This window comes from Nicotiana tomentosiformis, chromosome 4, assembly GCF_000390325.3.
Source record: "Nicotiana tomentosiformis chromosome 4, ASM39032v3, whole genome shotgun sequence".
NCBI lineage: Eukaryota > Viridiplantae > Streptophyta > Magnoliopsida > Solanales > Solanaceae > Nicotiana > Nicotiana tomentosiformis.
The window spans coordinates 100274107-100290640 of NC_090815.1; the positions used below are offsets into that span (position 1 = coordinate 100274107).

Here is a 16534-nt window from a genome sequence, read left to right on the forward strand (position 1 = left end):
GCACAGTCAGTCACTCAATGCTGTATATGGCCAATCCAGTCCAAGGAAGATCCATCCCAAATATATATATATATATATATATACACAATCCATATGCAGTCACTCAGTATTGTATATGGACAATCCAGCCCAGGGAAGATCCATCACTCGATATAAATAATTAGGCAAGATCCATGCCGAGGGAAGATCCATCCCTCAATATAAATATCAATTGCGCTCACTATGGGTGTGCAAACTCCGGAGGGGCTCCTTCAGCCCAAGCACTATAATAAGCCAAATTCATGCATAAATCAATAAACCATGCTGCGGCGTGCAGCCCGATCCCATAAATATCACTTCACAATCAGGCCCTCGGCCTCACTCATTCATCAATCCCTCTAGTCTCTCGGGCTCACAATGTCATGAAACTAGCCCAAAATAATAATAGGATGTATCAATAAATAGCAACAGAGATTGAGATATGATATGCAATGAATGAACATGACTAAGTACGAAATTACAATTTAAACATATAATTTGACAGCAAGAATGATCTTAGTGGGTCCCAATAATACCAGCATTTGCCTAAGCATGATTTCTAACATGGGTCGAAGCTTAGTTTCTCTAACACATGAAAAATACATGGAAAATACAAGTCAATTGGCTACACAGTTCTGCGGGATCGACCGAGTCATAATTTCTACAGTGCACGCCCACACGCCCGTCACCTAACATGTGCATCACCTCCAAACAAATCACATAACACGTATAATCAGGGTTCATACTCTCAGCTCCAAGTTTAGAAGTGTTACTTATCTCGAACAAGCCAAACTCAATACCGAGCAAGCCAGGCGATGCTCCACAAATGCCGTCCCATGCGTATTGACCTCCGAACGGCTCAAAACTAGCCAAAATACAACTCAAATATATCAAATAATGCCAAAGGAAACAAACTCAATCAATAAAGGTCGAATCTTTAATCAAAAGCCCAAAATCAGCCCAAAATTCCAACCTAGGCGGCACTCGACGAAACTTATAAAATACGACAACCTATTCAATTACGAGTCTAACCATACTAGTTTTACTCAAATCCGACTCTGAATCGATGTTCAAAACTCAAATACTCACTTTATGAAACTGTAGGCTAAAATACCCAATTTCTCTTTAAAATTCATTATCCAATTACTGAAAACAAAAATAGAATCACGAAATATAATCAAAACCAAGTAGAGAACACTTACCCCAATCCATATAGTGAGAATTGCTTCAAAAATCGCCTCAATCCGAGCCCCAAATCCCAAAATATCATAAAGAGCCAAAACCTCAAAATATATAGAATCTGCCCAGCAATTTCGCATTTGCGAACAAAAGGGTCGCTTCTGCGGCGTCGCTTTTGCGACAAAACTCCACTCCTACGGAAAACACTGGAACACCACCCTTCCACACCTGCGCCACAGGACCCACTCCTGCGCAAGCACAAGTGCGACACAAGATGCACTCCTGCACACATCCCCGCTTCTGCGATCACGCCTACTGCTTCTGCGCTACAGCAGATGCGGTCCACTTCCCCGATTCTGCGGATGCCATGTTCCATCTTTACTTCGCTTCTGTGTTCACTTGGCCACATTTGTGGCTCCGCACTTACGCCCAATATTCCGCAGGTGCGGTCACACCAGGTTCAGCAAGGGCCATCCATCCCACATGAATGAAAGAAGATCTGAAACACATCTGTAACTCACCCGGGCCCCTCGGGACCCCGTACGAATATACTAACAAGTCTCATAACATAATATAGACCTAGTCGAGGCCTCAAATCATACATAGCAATATCAAAACGACGAATCGCACCTCAAATTGACATTAAATGAACTTGAAATTTCAACTTCCAAAATTAGGGCCGAAACACATCAAATCAGCCTGGAATGAACTCAAATTTTGCACACAAGTCCCAAATGACATAACGAAGCTATTCCAATTCTCGGAACTACAATACGAATATGATATCCTCAAAGTCAACTTCCGATCAAACTTATGAACTTTTCAAACCTTCAAATTTTCAACTTTCGCCAATTAGTGCTGAATCCTTCTAAAAATATCCCATTGCAAATACGGGCATACGCCCGAGTCCAAAACCACCATCCGGACCTAACGGAACTATAGAAATTCCAATCCGATATCAAATGCTAAAAAGTCAAACTTGGTCAACTCTTCCAACTTAAAGCTTCAACAATGAAATTCATTCTTCCAAATCGATTCCGAATAACCTGAAAACCAAAATCGACGATTCACACAAGTCATAATACATCATACGGAACTACTCCTTCCCTCAAATTACCGAGCGAAGTGCAAATGCTCGAAACGACCGGTCGGGTCGTTACAATATCCATCGCGTATAACTATATTGGATAAAGAAATTATAGGTGGAGGAAGATTAATTCAAGGTGACCTAATACAACTTGAATCAACAGATGGGTGAATGAATTTAATACAATTGATACACTTGCACTTGTGTCTTTAAACTCAGGCGAACCAATTGAGGTTTTCGAACCGAAAAGGGATTTGATTATTTCAAATACTAATAAAAAAGAGGTGATAGTTGGACAAGTGTTTAAGGATAAGGCCACATTGAAGGCGGTGATGGAGCAATATGCAATTGCTTAAAGGTTTCAATTCTGGGTTGATAGGTCAAATGCTATCAGGTTTGAGTGTTATTACTTACAACCTCTTCACCAATATGTTGTATTCAACTGTATGTTTGTGTATTCGTAATAGTTTTATAGTGTATCCATGGCAGCATATTATAAATACAGCATATATTATGTGGTATTCATAATATATGCTTTCTTTCATCATATGTTTCTGTATCAGTGTATTTAATTAAATGTGCTGAAACAGTTATAAGAGAAATGAACCATTTATATTAATGTATTTATAATACATTATTGTATACAATATATTCAACATTTTTTATGGTGTATTCATGTAACACACATTGTATTTATTTGTATTTCATTGTTTGTAACATTAACCTGCCGTGATCTATATATATTTTATCCATACATAACCAATTGTATTAATAACACAAATGTATTTGCAGCTATACCTTGTTGTGTATTTCTGAGGACTATGAATAGAAATTTAAGGCTTCTAGTATTAACAAATAATAAATGTTCAAAGTGAAGGAGTTCAATGATAAACATACATGTCCGTTGGAGGATAAGGTGTATGAGCAATGTCAAGCAACCAGTAGGTTGATTGGGGGAATGATTAGGTCCAAGTTTACTAATCATAAGAGGAAATACACACCAAAAGATATAATTGATGATGTGAAATCGGACTTTGGTATAGATGTTAGTTACATGTTGGCGTGGCGCGCTAGAGAAAAGGCAGGGAATTTTCTTAGGGGTGAACCAGCTGATTCATACAATAAATTACCAGGGTGCTTATATATACTGGATATGACTTATCCTAGTTCACATATTAGAATGAAAAAATCTCCTAAAAATGAGTTCATGTATTTGTATATATCGTTGTATGCTTTTATAAAGGTGTTCGATTACTGTAGACCCATCGTCGTTGTGGATAGCAGCCACCTAAAATTAGCATACACAGGGACATTCGTCTCGGCTAGCACGTTGGATGGTACAGATTAGTCAGTTAAAAAAATACATACAAGGTAGATTAACATAGAAAATGCTACTTTGATTTTTTAATACAGATGTAATGATTTTTTTTTATTTGTATGCAATTGTATTTACAGGACATATATTGCCACTAACATATGGTGTAGTTGATTCAGAGAATGATGTTGCTTGGTTGTAGTTCTTTGAGAAATTTAAGGTAGCTTATGGCGAACGGGAAAACATGTGCATCGTTTCAGATAGGAATGAGAGCATCATCAAATATGTATCCAGAGTGTATTCTACCATACCTCATTTTGCTTGTATATGGCATCTATGGAACAACGTATACAAGAAATTCAAAAAGAGCCATGAGAAGTTGAGCGAGGTATACTTTTCAATGGCAAAAGCATACACCCAGGATGAATTTGATAGTATAATGGAAAAGGTGGAGAAGGTAGATATTCGGGTGAAAGATTACTTGGAATTAGCTGGATACGAAAAGTGAGCTAGGTTGTATGCACCTGTTAATTGGGAATAGACTATGACGTCAAATATTACTGAGTTAATCAATTCGGCACTTGTATCAGCAAGAGAATTGCCAATATATGACTTCCTAGAAGAAGTTAGGAAGATGTTTGGACGTTGGAACTGCAGCAATCGAAAAGAAGCTTCACATACGTACACAACGCTTAAGAAAAATATCAGGAGATTCTTACATTGAATGAAGCATTGTCTACATGTGTGACTGTAAGTTTTTTATAGTTTGCTATAATTACTTGTATCGACAAAATTAAGATATATGAATATATCATGTATTTATGACAGATACAACCTGTAATAGTAACCTACTACGTGCATATTTCATAATAAACTTAGTGCTTGTATTATGTTGTATCTAACAGTTGTATTATATGTATTCAAGTTTATTTTGTATTAACAATATTTGATTTATTCCTAGTACATGTTATTACTGCTGTATTAAGTATATTTCATTGGTTGTATTCATTGATTATCTATTTGTATTGAGAGTATTTTACAGTATTTCACAAATAAATGTATTCACTTTCATAGTCTGCTTAATAAATAGTGTTTGAATTAAGTGTATTTCAAATATATTTTTTCTTATATTCATGTATATTGTGTGTAATCCATGTATTCATTGACAGATACATGTTTTGTATAAATGTCCAAAACTAATATTTCTCTTTTTAACGCAGGTTGTACCATCGGCTAAACACTTGTACATGGTGAATGATGAAGGAAGGCATTACACCGTTTTCCTCTTAAAGAAATATTGCAGTTGTGGGCGGTTCCAAGTTGACGAGTTACCATGCACACATGCTTGGGCTGTCTTGAAAAGAAAAGTTTCTAATGCCGAAAGATTATTGCTCGGACTATTACAAACCAAAGTCTGTTGTAATGACATACTAGGTGCTCGTTTATCCTCTCCCTGATCGAAGTGAATGGAATATACCAGCACATATATCAGAGGAAGTTGTCTTACCACTCAAATGGAAGAGACCTCCTGGAAGGCCAAAGAAAAAGCGCGATAAGCCGTTAAGTGAATTGCTTCAGAAGAAAAATCAACATTCGTGTAGTATATGTGGGCAAGATGGACATAATAAGCATACTTGTAGAAATGCTCCACGTAGGAATTAGTTGGTGTTCTGATTTTAATTCCTACAATCATTATTTTTGGATGTGTTCAAGTTTGTTATTACATATTGATTTTTATGTGTATTGGAGTGTTACTGGATGATTTTTTTAAGTTTAGATGACTAAATTGAATGTTGTTACATTTTCTGGTAGCTTTAAAAAATGATGTATTAATATGTATGTATCTAATTCGATTCAAAATGAAGTTTAACAGCATTAATAAAAAAATGATATATATATATATATATATATATATATATATATATATATGTGTGTGTGTGTGTGTGTGTGTGTGTGTGTGTGTGTGTGTGTGTGTGTTATAATTAAATTCAAAATGAGGTATAGCAAGACATGTATACATATAATACATAAGTGTATTAAAAAACAAATTTGAATACATATGTAATTCAATTCAAAATACATTTGAATACATAATACAATTATGTACATGATTACACTAATACATAAATACAACAGAATATATGTATTAACAGCATAACATAAATATTGTTAATATAACTACATTTTATTACATTATTTTCAAAAATTTTGAAAAACTATTAATGTTAAATTGAGTATTGAACCATGAGAATTTAAATACAGAAGCATATAAAAAAAATTGAATGTATTCTGAGTGATAGTTGCATTAAGACAAGAAGACATTCATGTATTCAAAACCAAAAAGGTTGCATAAAACCATGATACAATTTAGTAATAAGCTGAAAATACAATCTGTATAACAGAAAACTATTCTAAAACTATCTTCACAGAAGCATCTGATTCTGTGATTTGCCTAACAATCTTTTTGGGTGCTTCATTGTCGCTTATCGCATTGGCGTCCAACTTCCGCATAGCATAGTCCCAAAGGAGTGCACCATATCTTTGACGGAGTAAATTAGCATCAAAGGTTGTTTGTGGAACCAATCCATAAGTGCTCAAATACTCTGCATATGCTGCGACATACAACCCACAATCCCTGAAAAAAGTAGATTGACAACAGTTAAATATAATGCATATATATATATATATATATATATATATATATATATATTATAAATGATACAAGAATCATAAAAAGGATTGAATGCATACATGCTCCCTGATCTTTATTGAGGCACATTTGAAACAAACACAACATCAAAAGCGTCAGTTTGTGCCTTGTCATTGTATGCTGGTTCACGAGACCAATCTATATATGCCATGCTTGTCTCTGTAAAAACCATTGATCGATAGGTACAGAGGTATAAGCTTAGTAAGCTTATCTATCTCAGAACTAACATAAGCATTATGACCTGCTGATCGGCAGGAGTCATATACATTAATACATCTCTCCATAACCGATACAACTGTCAATATCCAATAAAGTTTGTCTTTCAAGTTGACTGGTATCAAGACATTGTAGCCATGGTATATTAGCTAGTAATCTGTAGCCCCTTATGTATTCGCATACAACATCTTCTTCCTTGGCTACACTTGCATCATTATTTGTATCATTATACTTGTCGAAGATTTCAGCAATTCTTGTCTTGAATATACAATCAACAGTGGTGTATTTGAATATGTTACTTTGGTTATACTTGCCTTTCTTTCTCAAGTAGTAAAAGATGACATCAATATGCTGTATACAAATTGAATACATAGCGTCAATACATTAAATACAAAAAAAATAAAAACCATCTTCTTAACAGCGAATACAGTGATTATAAAATATTGAAATATATTGAATACAAACATAGGAAATAAAATAAAATATAATCAGTGAATATGGTTAAGTTTGAAATATAGTGAATATAATAAAATACAATGAATACAATCAGAAAAACAGTGAAAACAACCACTGAAATATACTGAATATAGCAGTAATATGTTTTAGGAATAACTTAACTATTGTTAATAAATATACATTTGAATACACTGAGAGTAACATAGTGAATACAGTTACTACAAACTTTGAATATACTGAATGAAACAATGAAATACAAATATTGACACATCATGAATACAACAGGTAAAATACACTGAATACATATTTCAATACATTGAATACAAACAATGAAAAAATTGAATATAACTAAATTGAATGTATAAGGGATATATCTTAAATTGTCATTCCATAGTTGTCCGTCAAATGATAGAAGGTAAAACCAATTTTTGTCAGTGACTTCATGAACTCCAAAATCCAACGGTATAGGCAGTGTTGATGTCACGACCCAAAATCCAACTAGTCGTGATGGTACCTAACCCAACCCGTTAGGTAAGCCGATTACTAACTATCCAATTTCAATAATAATTATTAAAGCAATTTAAATGAATAAAGGTCTTAATCGTGTACAATCCCCAAGAACTGGTAGTACAAATCATGAGCTTCTAAGAATAGAGTATACAAAGCGGAAATAAAATAAATACATAGTCTATTTGAATAATACATAAACAGAGCTTTTATAAATCTAAGGCTACCCTGAACAAGAGACAGCTACAACAGGAATGCAGGTACATCTTCAAGTCCCGCAACCATCGATCACAGCAACAACATCTGCACGAAATATGCAGAAATGTAGTATCAGTACAACCAACCCCATGTACTGAGTAAGTAACAAACCTAGCCGTAGGTTGAAAGTAGTGACGAGCTTCCACCAAGTCGGGTCCAAAACCAATAGTCCACAACAATCCATAACAACATAAAGCAAATAATACCAGAAGTAACTCAGAGACAAAATGCTCAGCCAAATCATGATTTCAAAATAGTAGTTCTTTCTTTCAAATACATCAGTGAAAACCCAAATCGTTTGCTGGAGTTGCCAAAAATATGAATAGTTTGAAAATAATAAATTTCTCCCAAAATCTTGTCAATAATAAATAGGATATTTTATTTTCCTTTCGGATAACCCGTGTAAAAACAAATGCATCACTATGCCCATCTGTCAACAATGTGTGAAAAATCATGAATGATGTGATGCAGTACAGCACGAGGAAATACATCTCTATGCATGTATGTCATGTGTGCATGCCAATGCAATACAACTCAACGATAAAAATCATAAACAGCCCCTCGGGCAGAGCATCACTCATATACAGCCCCTCGGGCAAACCTCACAGTCACTCGTGCCACTCAGGCATACCTCACAATCATTCTTGCCACTCGGGCATACCTCACAATCACTCATGCCTCCCAGTCACTCAACACTCGGTACTCGACACTCGCACTCAGTAGGTACCTGCTCTCACTGGGGGGGTGTACAGACTCCGGAGGGGCTCCTACAGCCCAAGCGCTATAATCTGCACGGACAACTCACGTGCTGCACGGACAACTCACATGCTATAATAATAAAGTATGTTGCAAGCGGGCAGCCCCGATCCACACTCATCCTCACAAATTAGGCCCTCGGCCTCACTCAGGTATGCTGCAGGCGGGCAGCCCCGATCCACACTCATCCTCACAAATCAGGCCCTCGGCCGATATCAAACATGTTACGGCGTGCAACCCGATCTCATAAATATGCAACATGTTGCGGCGTGCAGCCCGATCCCATAAATATGCAACATGCTGCGGCGTGCAACCCGATCCCATGAATATGAAACATAAATCAGGCCCTCGGCCTCACTCAGTCATAAACCTCTCAAGCCACTCGGGCATCTCAGTAAAATAGGGTATTCGGCCCAAAATATTTTTATGCATCAAAATAAAGTCATAAAACTGAGTTATGATATGCAATGAAATGAATATGACTGAGTATGACTTTTTAATTTAACACAATAATTCACAGCAATATGACCTCTGTGGGTCCCAATAATATTGGCACATAGCCTCAACATAATTTGTAATATGCTTTTCAGCTCAATTTCTTTAACACATAAAACCGCATGAAAAATACCAAGGTTATTTAACTATAAAATTCCACATAAATAATTATGTCATAATTGCTATAGTGCATGCCCACACGCCCGTCACCTAGCATGTGCGTCACCTTCCAACAATTCACAAAATACATATATTCAGGGTTCATACCCTCAACTCCAAGATTAGAAGAGTTACTTACCTCAATCCAAGTAAATTCTTTATTCCAATAAACCTTTTCCTCATGATTCGGCCTCCAAACGCCTCAAATCTTAGTCAAAATAATTCTATACAATCAACACGAGGTATAGGAATCAATTCCATATGAAAATGCTAATTTTCCATAAAAATCCGAAATTTAGCTCAAAAATCGCATGTGGAGCCCACGTATCGGAACCCGAAAAAAATTATAAAATCCGAACACCCGTTCCGATACGAGTCCAACCATACAAAAATTATCAAATTCCGACATCGGATTGACCTTCAAATCTTCATTTTACATTTTTGGAAGATTTTATAAAAATCTGATTTTTCTTCCATAAATTCACGGATTCATGATGTAAATGAATATGAAATCATGAAATATAATCAATATAGGATAAGAAACACTTACCCCAATGTTTTCCCGTGAAAGTCGCCCAAGAATCGCCTAAACCGAGCTCCATAAACTCAAAAATGAGTAAAAATAGCAAGAACCCCGTTTTATAGACCCTCAGCTATTTCGGGCGTCACAGGTAGCGTGGGGCGCTGCCTGTGCCGCAGTTTCCAGCATCCCAAAATTCCCAGCGTCAAGGCTAGCGCCCCACGCTACCCTGGGCGCTCGCGGCGACGGAAAATCGTTCCTGACACGGAAATAGGCATAACTCTCTCATACGATGTCTGAATCCAATGATTCTTTTTGCTATGGCTCCGTAATTTCAATACGGATCTAATACTTCAAATCAAAATTGAATTTGGAGAACATTTTCTTAATGTGATACCACATATTCTTGAAGAATCGACATCAAACATTCTAGGTTCAATGCTGAAACATAGCAAATCAATCCGGAATGAACTCAAATTTTGCGTACAAGTCATAAATGGCATAACAAAGCTATTCCAATTTCAAAAAATATGATTCCGACCTCGATATCAAAAAGTCAAGCCCCCGGTCAAACTTTCCAAAATTCAACTTTCGACAATTCAAGCCAAATTCCACTACGGATTTCCAAATAATTTTTTCGGATATGCTCCTAAGTCCAAAATCACCATACGGAGCTATTGGAATTATCAAAATTCGAATCCGAGGTCGTTTACACATAAGTTGATATCCGGTTACTATTTTAATTTAAGCTTTAAACCTTAAAACTAAGTGTTCCAATTCATTCCAAAACCTCACCGGACCCGAACCATTTGCCCCGCCAAGTCACACAACAACTGTAAAGCCTAATTTTAGCAGTAATGGGGGAAGCAAGGTTGTAATACTCAAAATGACCGGTCGGGTTGTTACAATTGACTTATGTTTCTTGTAATGGTCATCCTTATCCATTCTACAAGGATTTTAAAAAAAAATAGTCTTCACATTATAAAGGGTAAAACCATACATTATAAATCAAACAAAACTTACTTTTGATCATGTTTAGCAAGCAGACCATCACGAACCCATTTATCGAATTCTTGAATGACTGAAGTATAATGTGGCCCCGAGATTAAATCATCTTCAAGGGGATAATTTTTGTCAAAAATGGGAGTCAACATCATTGAAGTACTTGCAATTCATCGGAGTCATTAATAGCGACATCTAATTATAGTTAACATGGTAATATAAAATATAGCTTGATAGAAGTTAATAGGATATTAATGAGACAATCAGAATGTATATTTGTATACAAATTTACTGACCGAGTGAGTCCAAGTTTGTCTCGTAAGGCGAATAATTCTATTGACTTGGATGTCGAGTCCTATGTGAAGGTAAATGCGTTGAATCAACAAGTTTAGCTGCAAGATGTATCACAATTCTTAATTCAGGAATCTGACTTGGAAGGTCATCGTCGGCCAACTCAAATTGGGACACATGTATTTCTTCAGACATTTGACCGGCATGAGGTAGAATATCAAACTGGATTCTATTTGGGTCACCAAAAATCCTCGTCAGTTTTGGGTGGTATGACACTCGGCACCTATGATTCAGTAGGCCCTTCATCTCTAAATTCACCACAGACAGGAATCTGCTCTGTAGATGCATTTAATGTGTTTACACTTAAATTAGCATGTGGAAGTCCATCGACGCGAATGTTGGTATTCATCTTCTTTTTCATAGCCTAAACATATACCCAATGGAATATATTAATATATTATTTATTTGAAAGAAATATGTTTATCATATTAGAATAAACATAAAGTATTAAATTCAGAGTAAGTGTATACACTTATGTATATTGTATTATGGCAGACCTGTATATACTTAAGGTTGTCACTGTATTCGAATGTATCTTACTGTATTCAACTGTATTCTGTAAATGTATTCACTAATATAACGGTGTATTCTCATGTATATAAGTGTATTTTGAATTATGTATATTATTGTATACTTGATTAAACTGAAATATAGTAATAGCTGACTAAAAACATGTATTCAGAATATCATGAATACATTAATTCAGAACTTAATACTGAATACATGTAAATACACTGATTAAACATGTATCATTATAGTACATATATACTAAACAAGTAAAAAATATTTAACCTCTGAATTCTCCCCAACAGTTATATCATGTTGTATTTGACTTCTGGGATTATCGCACAAGTTGGCCTCGGTTGACCTTTGAATACCACTATCATGTCTCCCAGTATATTTCTTTCTTTGATATACCCTTTCTATATCCTGATTGGCTTTGACCTCTTCAGAAAGCTTTTTAAAATTGTCATTGATCAATGCTGGTAGAGAAGTGAACTGCCCATCACTTAATAATTACACAAACAATTAGAGAGGGGTTAGAATAAATAGAAAAGTTAATACATATACTGTAAAGACGAATATGCATTAACAATGCTTACATAATCCTTGAATGAATTTAGATCCTGCCTCAAAACAGACAAATCATCAGATTTAGAACCAGCTGGTTTCTTATCTCTCAATACATTTTCCTTGATTTCAATCTTAGCAGTAAGAGGATTCTTGGCATGAGGTTTTGCAGACATATTTGGTATTGGACTCTTTGCAGTTGATGGATCAATTAACTATTATTTGCACTTTTTGTGAGGTGGTGATAAAGATGGACCACCGCTTGCATCATGTTTCTTCTTCGGCTGAAGATGCGGTGTAGGACTAAAGTCATCAGAATCCTCTTCATTGTGGTCTGTATGAAGAGGACTTTTCTCTATATCAACACCATCCGGAGGCACCTGAATAACTGCAAGCTCACTAGCGGTTGGTTGAATGTTGTTGTATTTCATCTGAAAATAGAAATACACTCAATGTAAATCACATTTGCTGTATGATTACTAATGTACTCTTCTTTATGTTTATGGGCAAATATGTATGTACATGTATTCACATGTATTGTATAAAATATTTATAACATTGAATTAAATGTGTAGCTGTAAAGCTGTATTATGTATTATGTTGTGTTGCTGTTATTTGTGGAAACATGAACATAGATGTATGATGTATTCATCTGTATTTAGCATTGAATTTTACCATTGTTTTTAATAACAAAAACATATGTTGAATAAAAATACCAGTTAATTAAATAATAATAAATTACCATATTTTTCTGGTCGTTGAACATGCCATTCATCAAGTATTCTGGGAATTCGGTTATCAACTCGGAGTGCAATTTTGGGATCGACCTTTGAACATCACTCGTACAACCATACTTTCATAGCAAGAGGCATCACAACTATCCTGTAATACTTTTTCTGGGAATCCATCTTCTTGTTAATAGATTTGAGAAGGCATTGAATGCCTCCTTACCCCATGGGTAATTACAATATCTCCCTCTCTCAACCAAGTCAAAATGTAATCTTGGGATGGTTGTGTAGTTCTTTTTAGTGGATAATATGAATGTATGTATGAAATACAACATAACTATTTTAATGGCATCTCCATCATTGTCAAAACCTCAATTCTTGTCATCAAAGCATTTCACCAAATCTTTCTTCTTGACATTCTTTGCACTGCCAAAGTATGTATCCACAATCCTGTTAGGCATCTTTGTGTTAAACTCAAAATCGCCAGTGTCACTAATACAATTGAGACCAGTAACTACCACAAACTCCCTTAGTGAAAAACATAATGTTGTACCATTCACATGTATTAAAAATGAATCAATAGGACTTTCTTCGAGCTGCAGAACCATGAAGCACCTGAGCAACTGATGTTGAACCTCACAATACTTCATATCGAGGAATCCTCCAAAATATGTAGTATCAAATAGTTTGTATTGATCTGGAGTAAGCTTTTCTTTGAGGTCGGAGATTATGTCGGTGTTAGTGTTGGAATTGATATGCGGCGATAAAATAGGCGGGTGTTTAACAAAGAATTTTATTTCCTGCATACAAAAACAACTAAATAGATAAAATATATGGTTGAAAATACAGATGAATACAGTTAGTTTGAATACATAACTCATTCATGAATACAACATAAATACACTGATAATTACAACAAAAACTGTGAGTTATGGCAATAACTATTATTTTAAATATAGATGAATACATTTAGGTTGAAAATACAGATGAATACAGTTAGGTTAAATACATAACTAATTCATGAATAACAACAAAATGATAGAAATGTTGGTGTATTTAAAAATATTATTTTATGAACTCAAATACATATAAATACAACAATAAAAAATTATTGTCCAAAATAAAAATATGTGTATGCGGACTTGAATACATATAAATACATCTAAATACAAGAAGAGAAAACTATTGTACAAACTAAAAATCACTGTATGCGGACTCAAATACATATAAATACATCTACAATTACCTTGTCCTCTTGTGTTTCCAAGCTACTTCCTTTAGCGATCTCTTTTCCCGTGCTCCCAGAAGCATCATCGATAAGTTTTTTTCTCTTTTCCACATCAGGACGTGTTGATTTTTTTGAAGATTTCTCATTTCTACCTTGTTTCATAGGGTCACTGCGTATTTTTGTTCTCTTTTTGACTTCAATGGCTGCTGATGAACTGCAAATACAGGTTCCTCTTGAGTGATTTGCAAATCGAAAGATGGCCCATCGAAATTGAGTGCTTTAGTGGGTATACCTCGCGTAACCCTCTTCGGAATTGTTGAATCAGCCATTGAAAAGGAAATTTGAAGTTTTCTACTAAAAACCTAACAATGGTGAAGATTTAAAAAAAAGTAAAGAGAAAAAGAAGAAGCTTTAACCGGCCAAAAACCCAAGAACTATAACACTTACCATAACTTTTTGGAGCAAAAAAGTTGAAAATTGAGAGAGACAATGGTGCTGTGAGAGAATTGTGGTTCAACAATGGGAAGACAAACTTGTTGTGAGGGAGAGAGATCGTGGAGAGAGAAATAAGATATAACTTGCGGTGATTTTGGGAGAGAAAAACTGAAAGAATGAGAGAGAAAAATATTACACGGCGTATTTAATGTTTTAACGGTAGTGTATACCATAAATACATATTTTGCTATAAAAAAAAAGTAGCTATAAAAAATAATATTTTTAAGGAGTTTTTATTTATAATAAATAGGGTGTAAACCTTTGCTATAAGATGTCACAATTATACACATGTAATACATAAATTATACATATATTATATTTATCGGCTATTTTTAGTTTAAGCGATAGGGTGGACGACTATTTGAGTTAATTCTTTTAAATTAAATTGTTAGAAGGGGAATATCTTTATTCATTTCATGCCCTTTTTTTAAAATTTCACTTCATGCTTTGCTTCTGCGTGCAAATTACTATTATAGAAACCATTGCATAACTAGCTAACAACTTCATATCGTTAATACTAATTTTTGTAACTTCTCAATAATTCTGTTATCGTTTTCTAAAGTAAAATTAAAAAATATAATTAAAACAACGAATTGACAACATAACCGGGTAATTCAATTTCAAAGGCCGTGCTTTCCAAGTAGGAAGCACACATGCGAACCATGAGACAATAGGCTGGTCCACTACTTAAGACCCAACAGGTAACAGAGTTTAATGAAGCCACACATGGAAAATGACCCACCTGCGTGGAGCCCACTGGGACCCTTTCGTGCCGACCAACGACGAAAGATAAACTATAGTAAGAAATAACCCACCACGGTCAAAGCCACCAATCAGGGTTAACTTTAACGTCCTTCATTAACGCCGTTTTACGGCAAAGTTACCAAACAGTCACCCACCTGGCCATTTATCTTTATTTGATGGGAAAACGAAGCAAGTTAAGAGAACTGTCAGCTACAAAGGAGCCACGTGGTGGTATCTGCATCTGCCAATGTTTTAGAATAAAATCTCCTGAACCAGACACGTGTAGAATGAAAACCGTAGATGGGAGTTGGTGATCCAATTTGAAGGCGACTGATTGCGGAGTCTAGTTTAATTTAAATATATGTACCTATTTTACTCTACGAGCCGCACTATAGTCGACCGATATGACATATATTGTGCAACCACTCATCAGTTAGGTTTTACTGAGCTCTACGTGGACGAGTACGATTTTATAGAGCCTTATGATGATCGGGTATATATTTACCGAGTCTATTTCGGACGGGTACAATATGATGATGATGATGCCCACATACACATATGTTTTTAAAATTATATGTGTATATATATATGTACGTACATACGTATCATATATTTCATGTCAGTCACCCTTATAGGCACTCAAATGTTACAGGTTCTATTTTCTCTCTCTTTACATTATTGTTCTTATTTATGCTTTTTTGCCTTACATACTCGGTACTTTATTCGTATTTATTGACACTCAATTTTGACACTTTGTATTTAAAATTAACTTCTCCAAATTTTCTAGTCATTAAATGGTAAAATATACTAACATTTTTGCACATTTTAACTTTAAGTTATTGGTCCTTTTCTTTTTTCCTTTGAATTTTATATTGTGTAATTAATCTTTTTTGCTAACGCCACGTCGGTACCCGTACTCGCATTGAAGCCTTAACCGTTCGAATTAGTACCGTGCAAAACTAATTAAAGATGAACACGCTCTCTGCCAAAACTTTTTTATTTTTATTAAGGATAGAGATAAGTGGAATTACATACAAAAGAAACCAATGTGAACTTAACAAGCTTGAAGTAGATAGTCCATAAATTGTCTAGGCATTGTTGAACTGCCAGCTGTGCGTCAAATGGACTCCTTTGTCCGTTTCTATTTGGGAATTGGGACCAGCCACATACGGACATAGTGGTGTGAAATGGGACCGGCAGTCAGCTTTGTACTGAAAGACTGTTAGTTGAGAAGTTACG

General features: G+C 35.2%; 1 protein-coding gene across 1 annotated transcript; it reads right to left on the bottom strand.

The window, feature by feature from the left end:
• Positions 1 to 12199: 12199 nt before the first annotated feature.
• Positions 12200 to 14484, bottom strand: LOC138910668 (uncharacterized). Its single transcript, XM_070201859.1, has 2 exons — positions 14075 to 14484; positions 12200 to 12531 (listed from the first exon to the last, which is right to left on the bottom strand). The coding sequence occupies exons 1-2, from the start codon at positions 14216 to 14218 to the stop codon at positions 12319 to 12321; spliced, it is 357 nt and encodes a 118-aa protein (XP_070057960.1). The 5' UTR covers positions 14219 to 14484; the 3' UTR covers positions 12200 to 12318.
• Positions 14485 to 16534: the final 2050 nt, after the last annotated feature.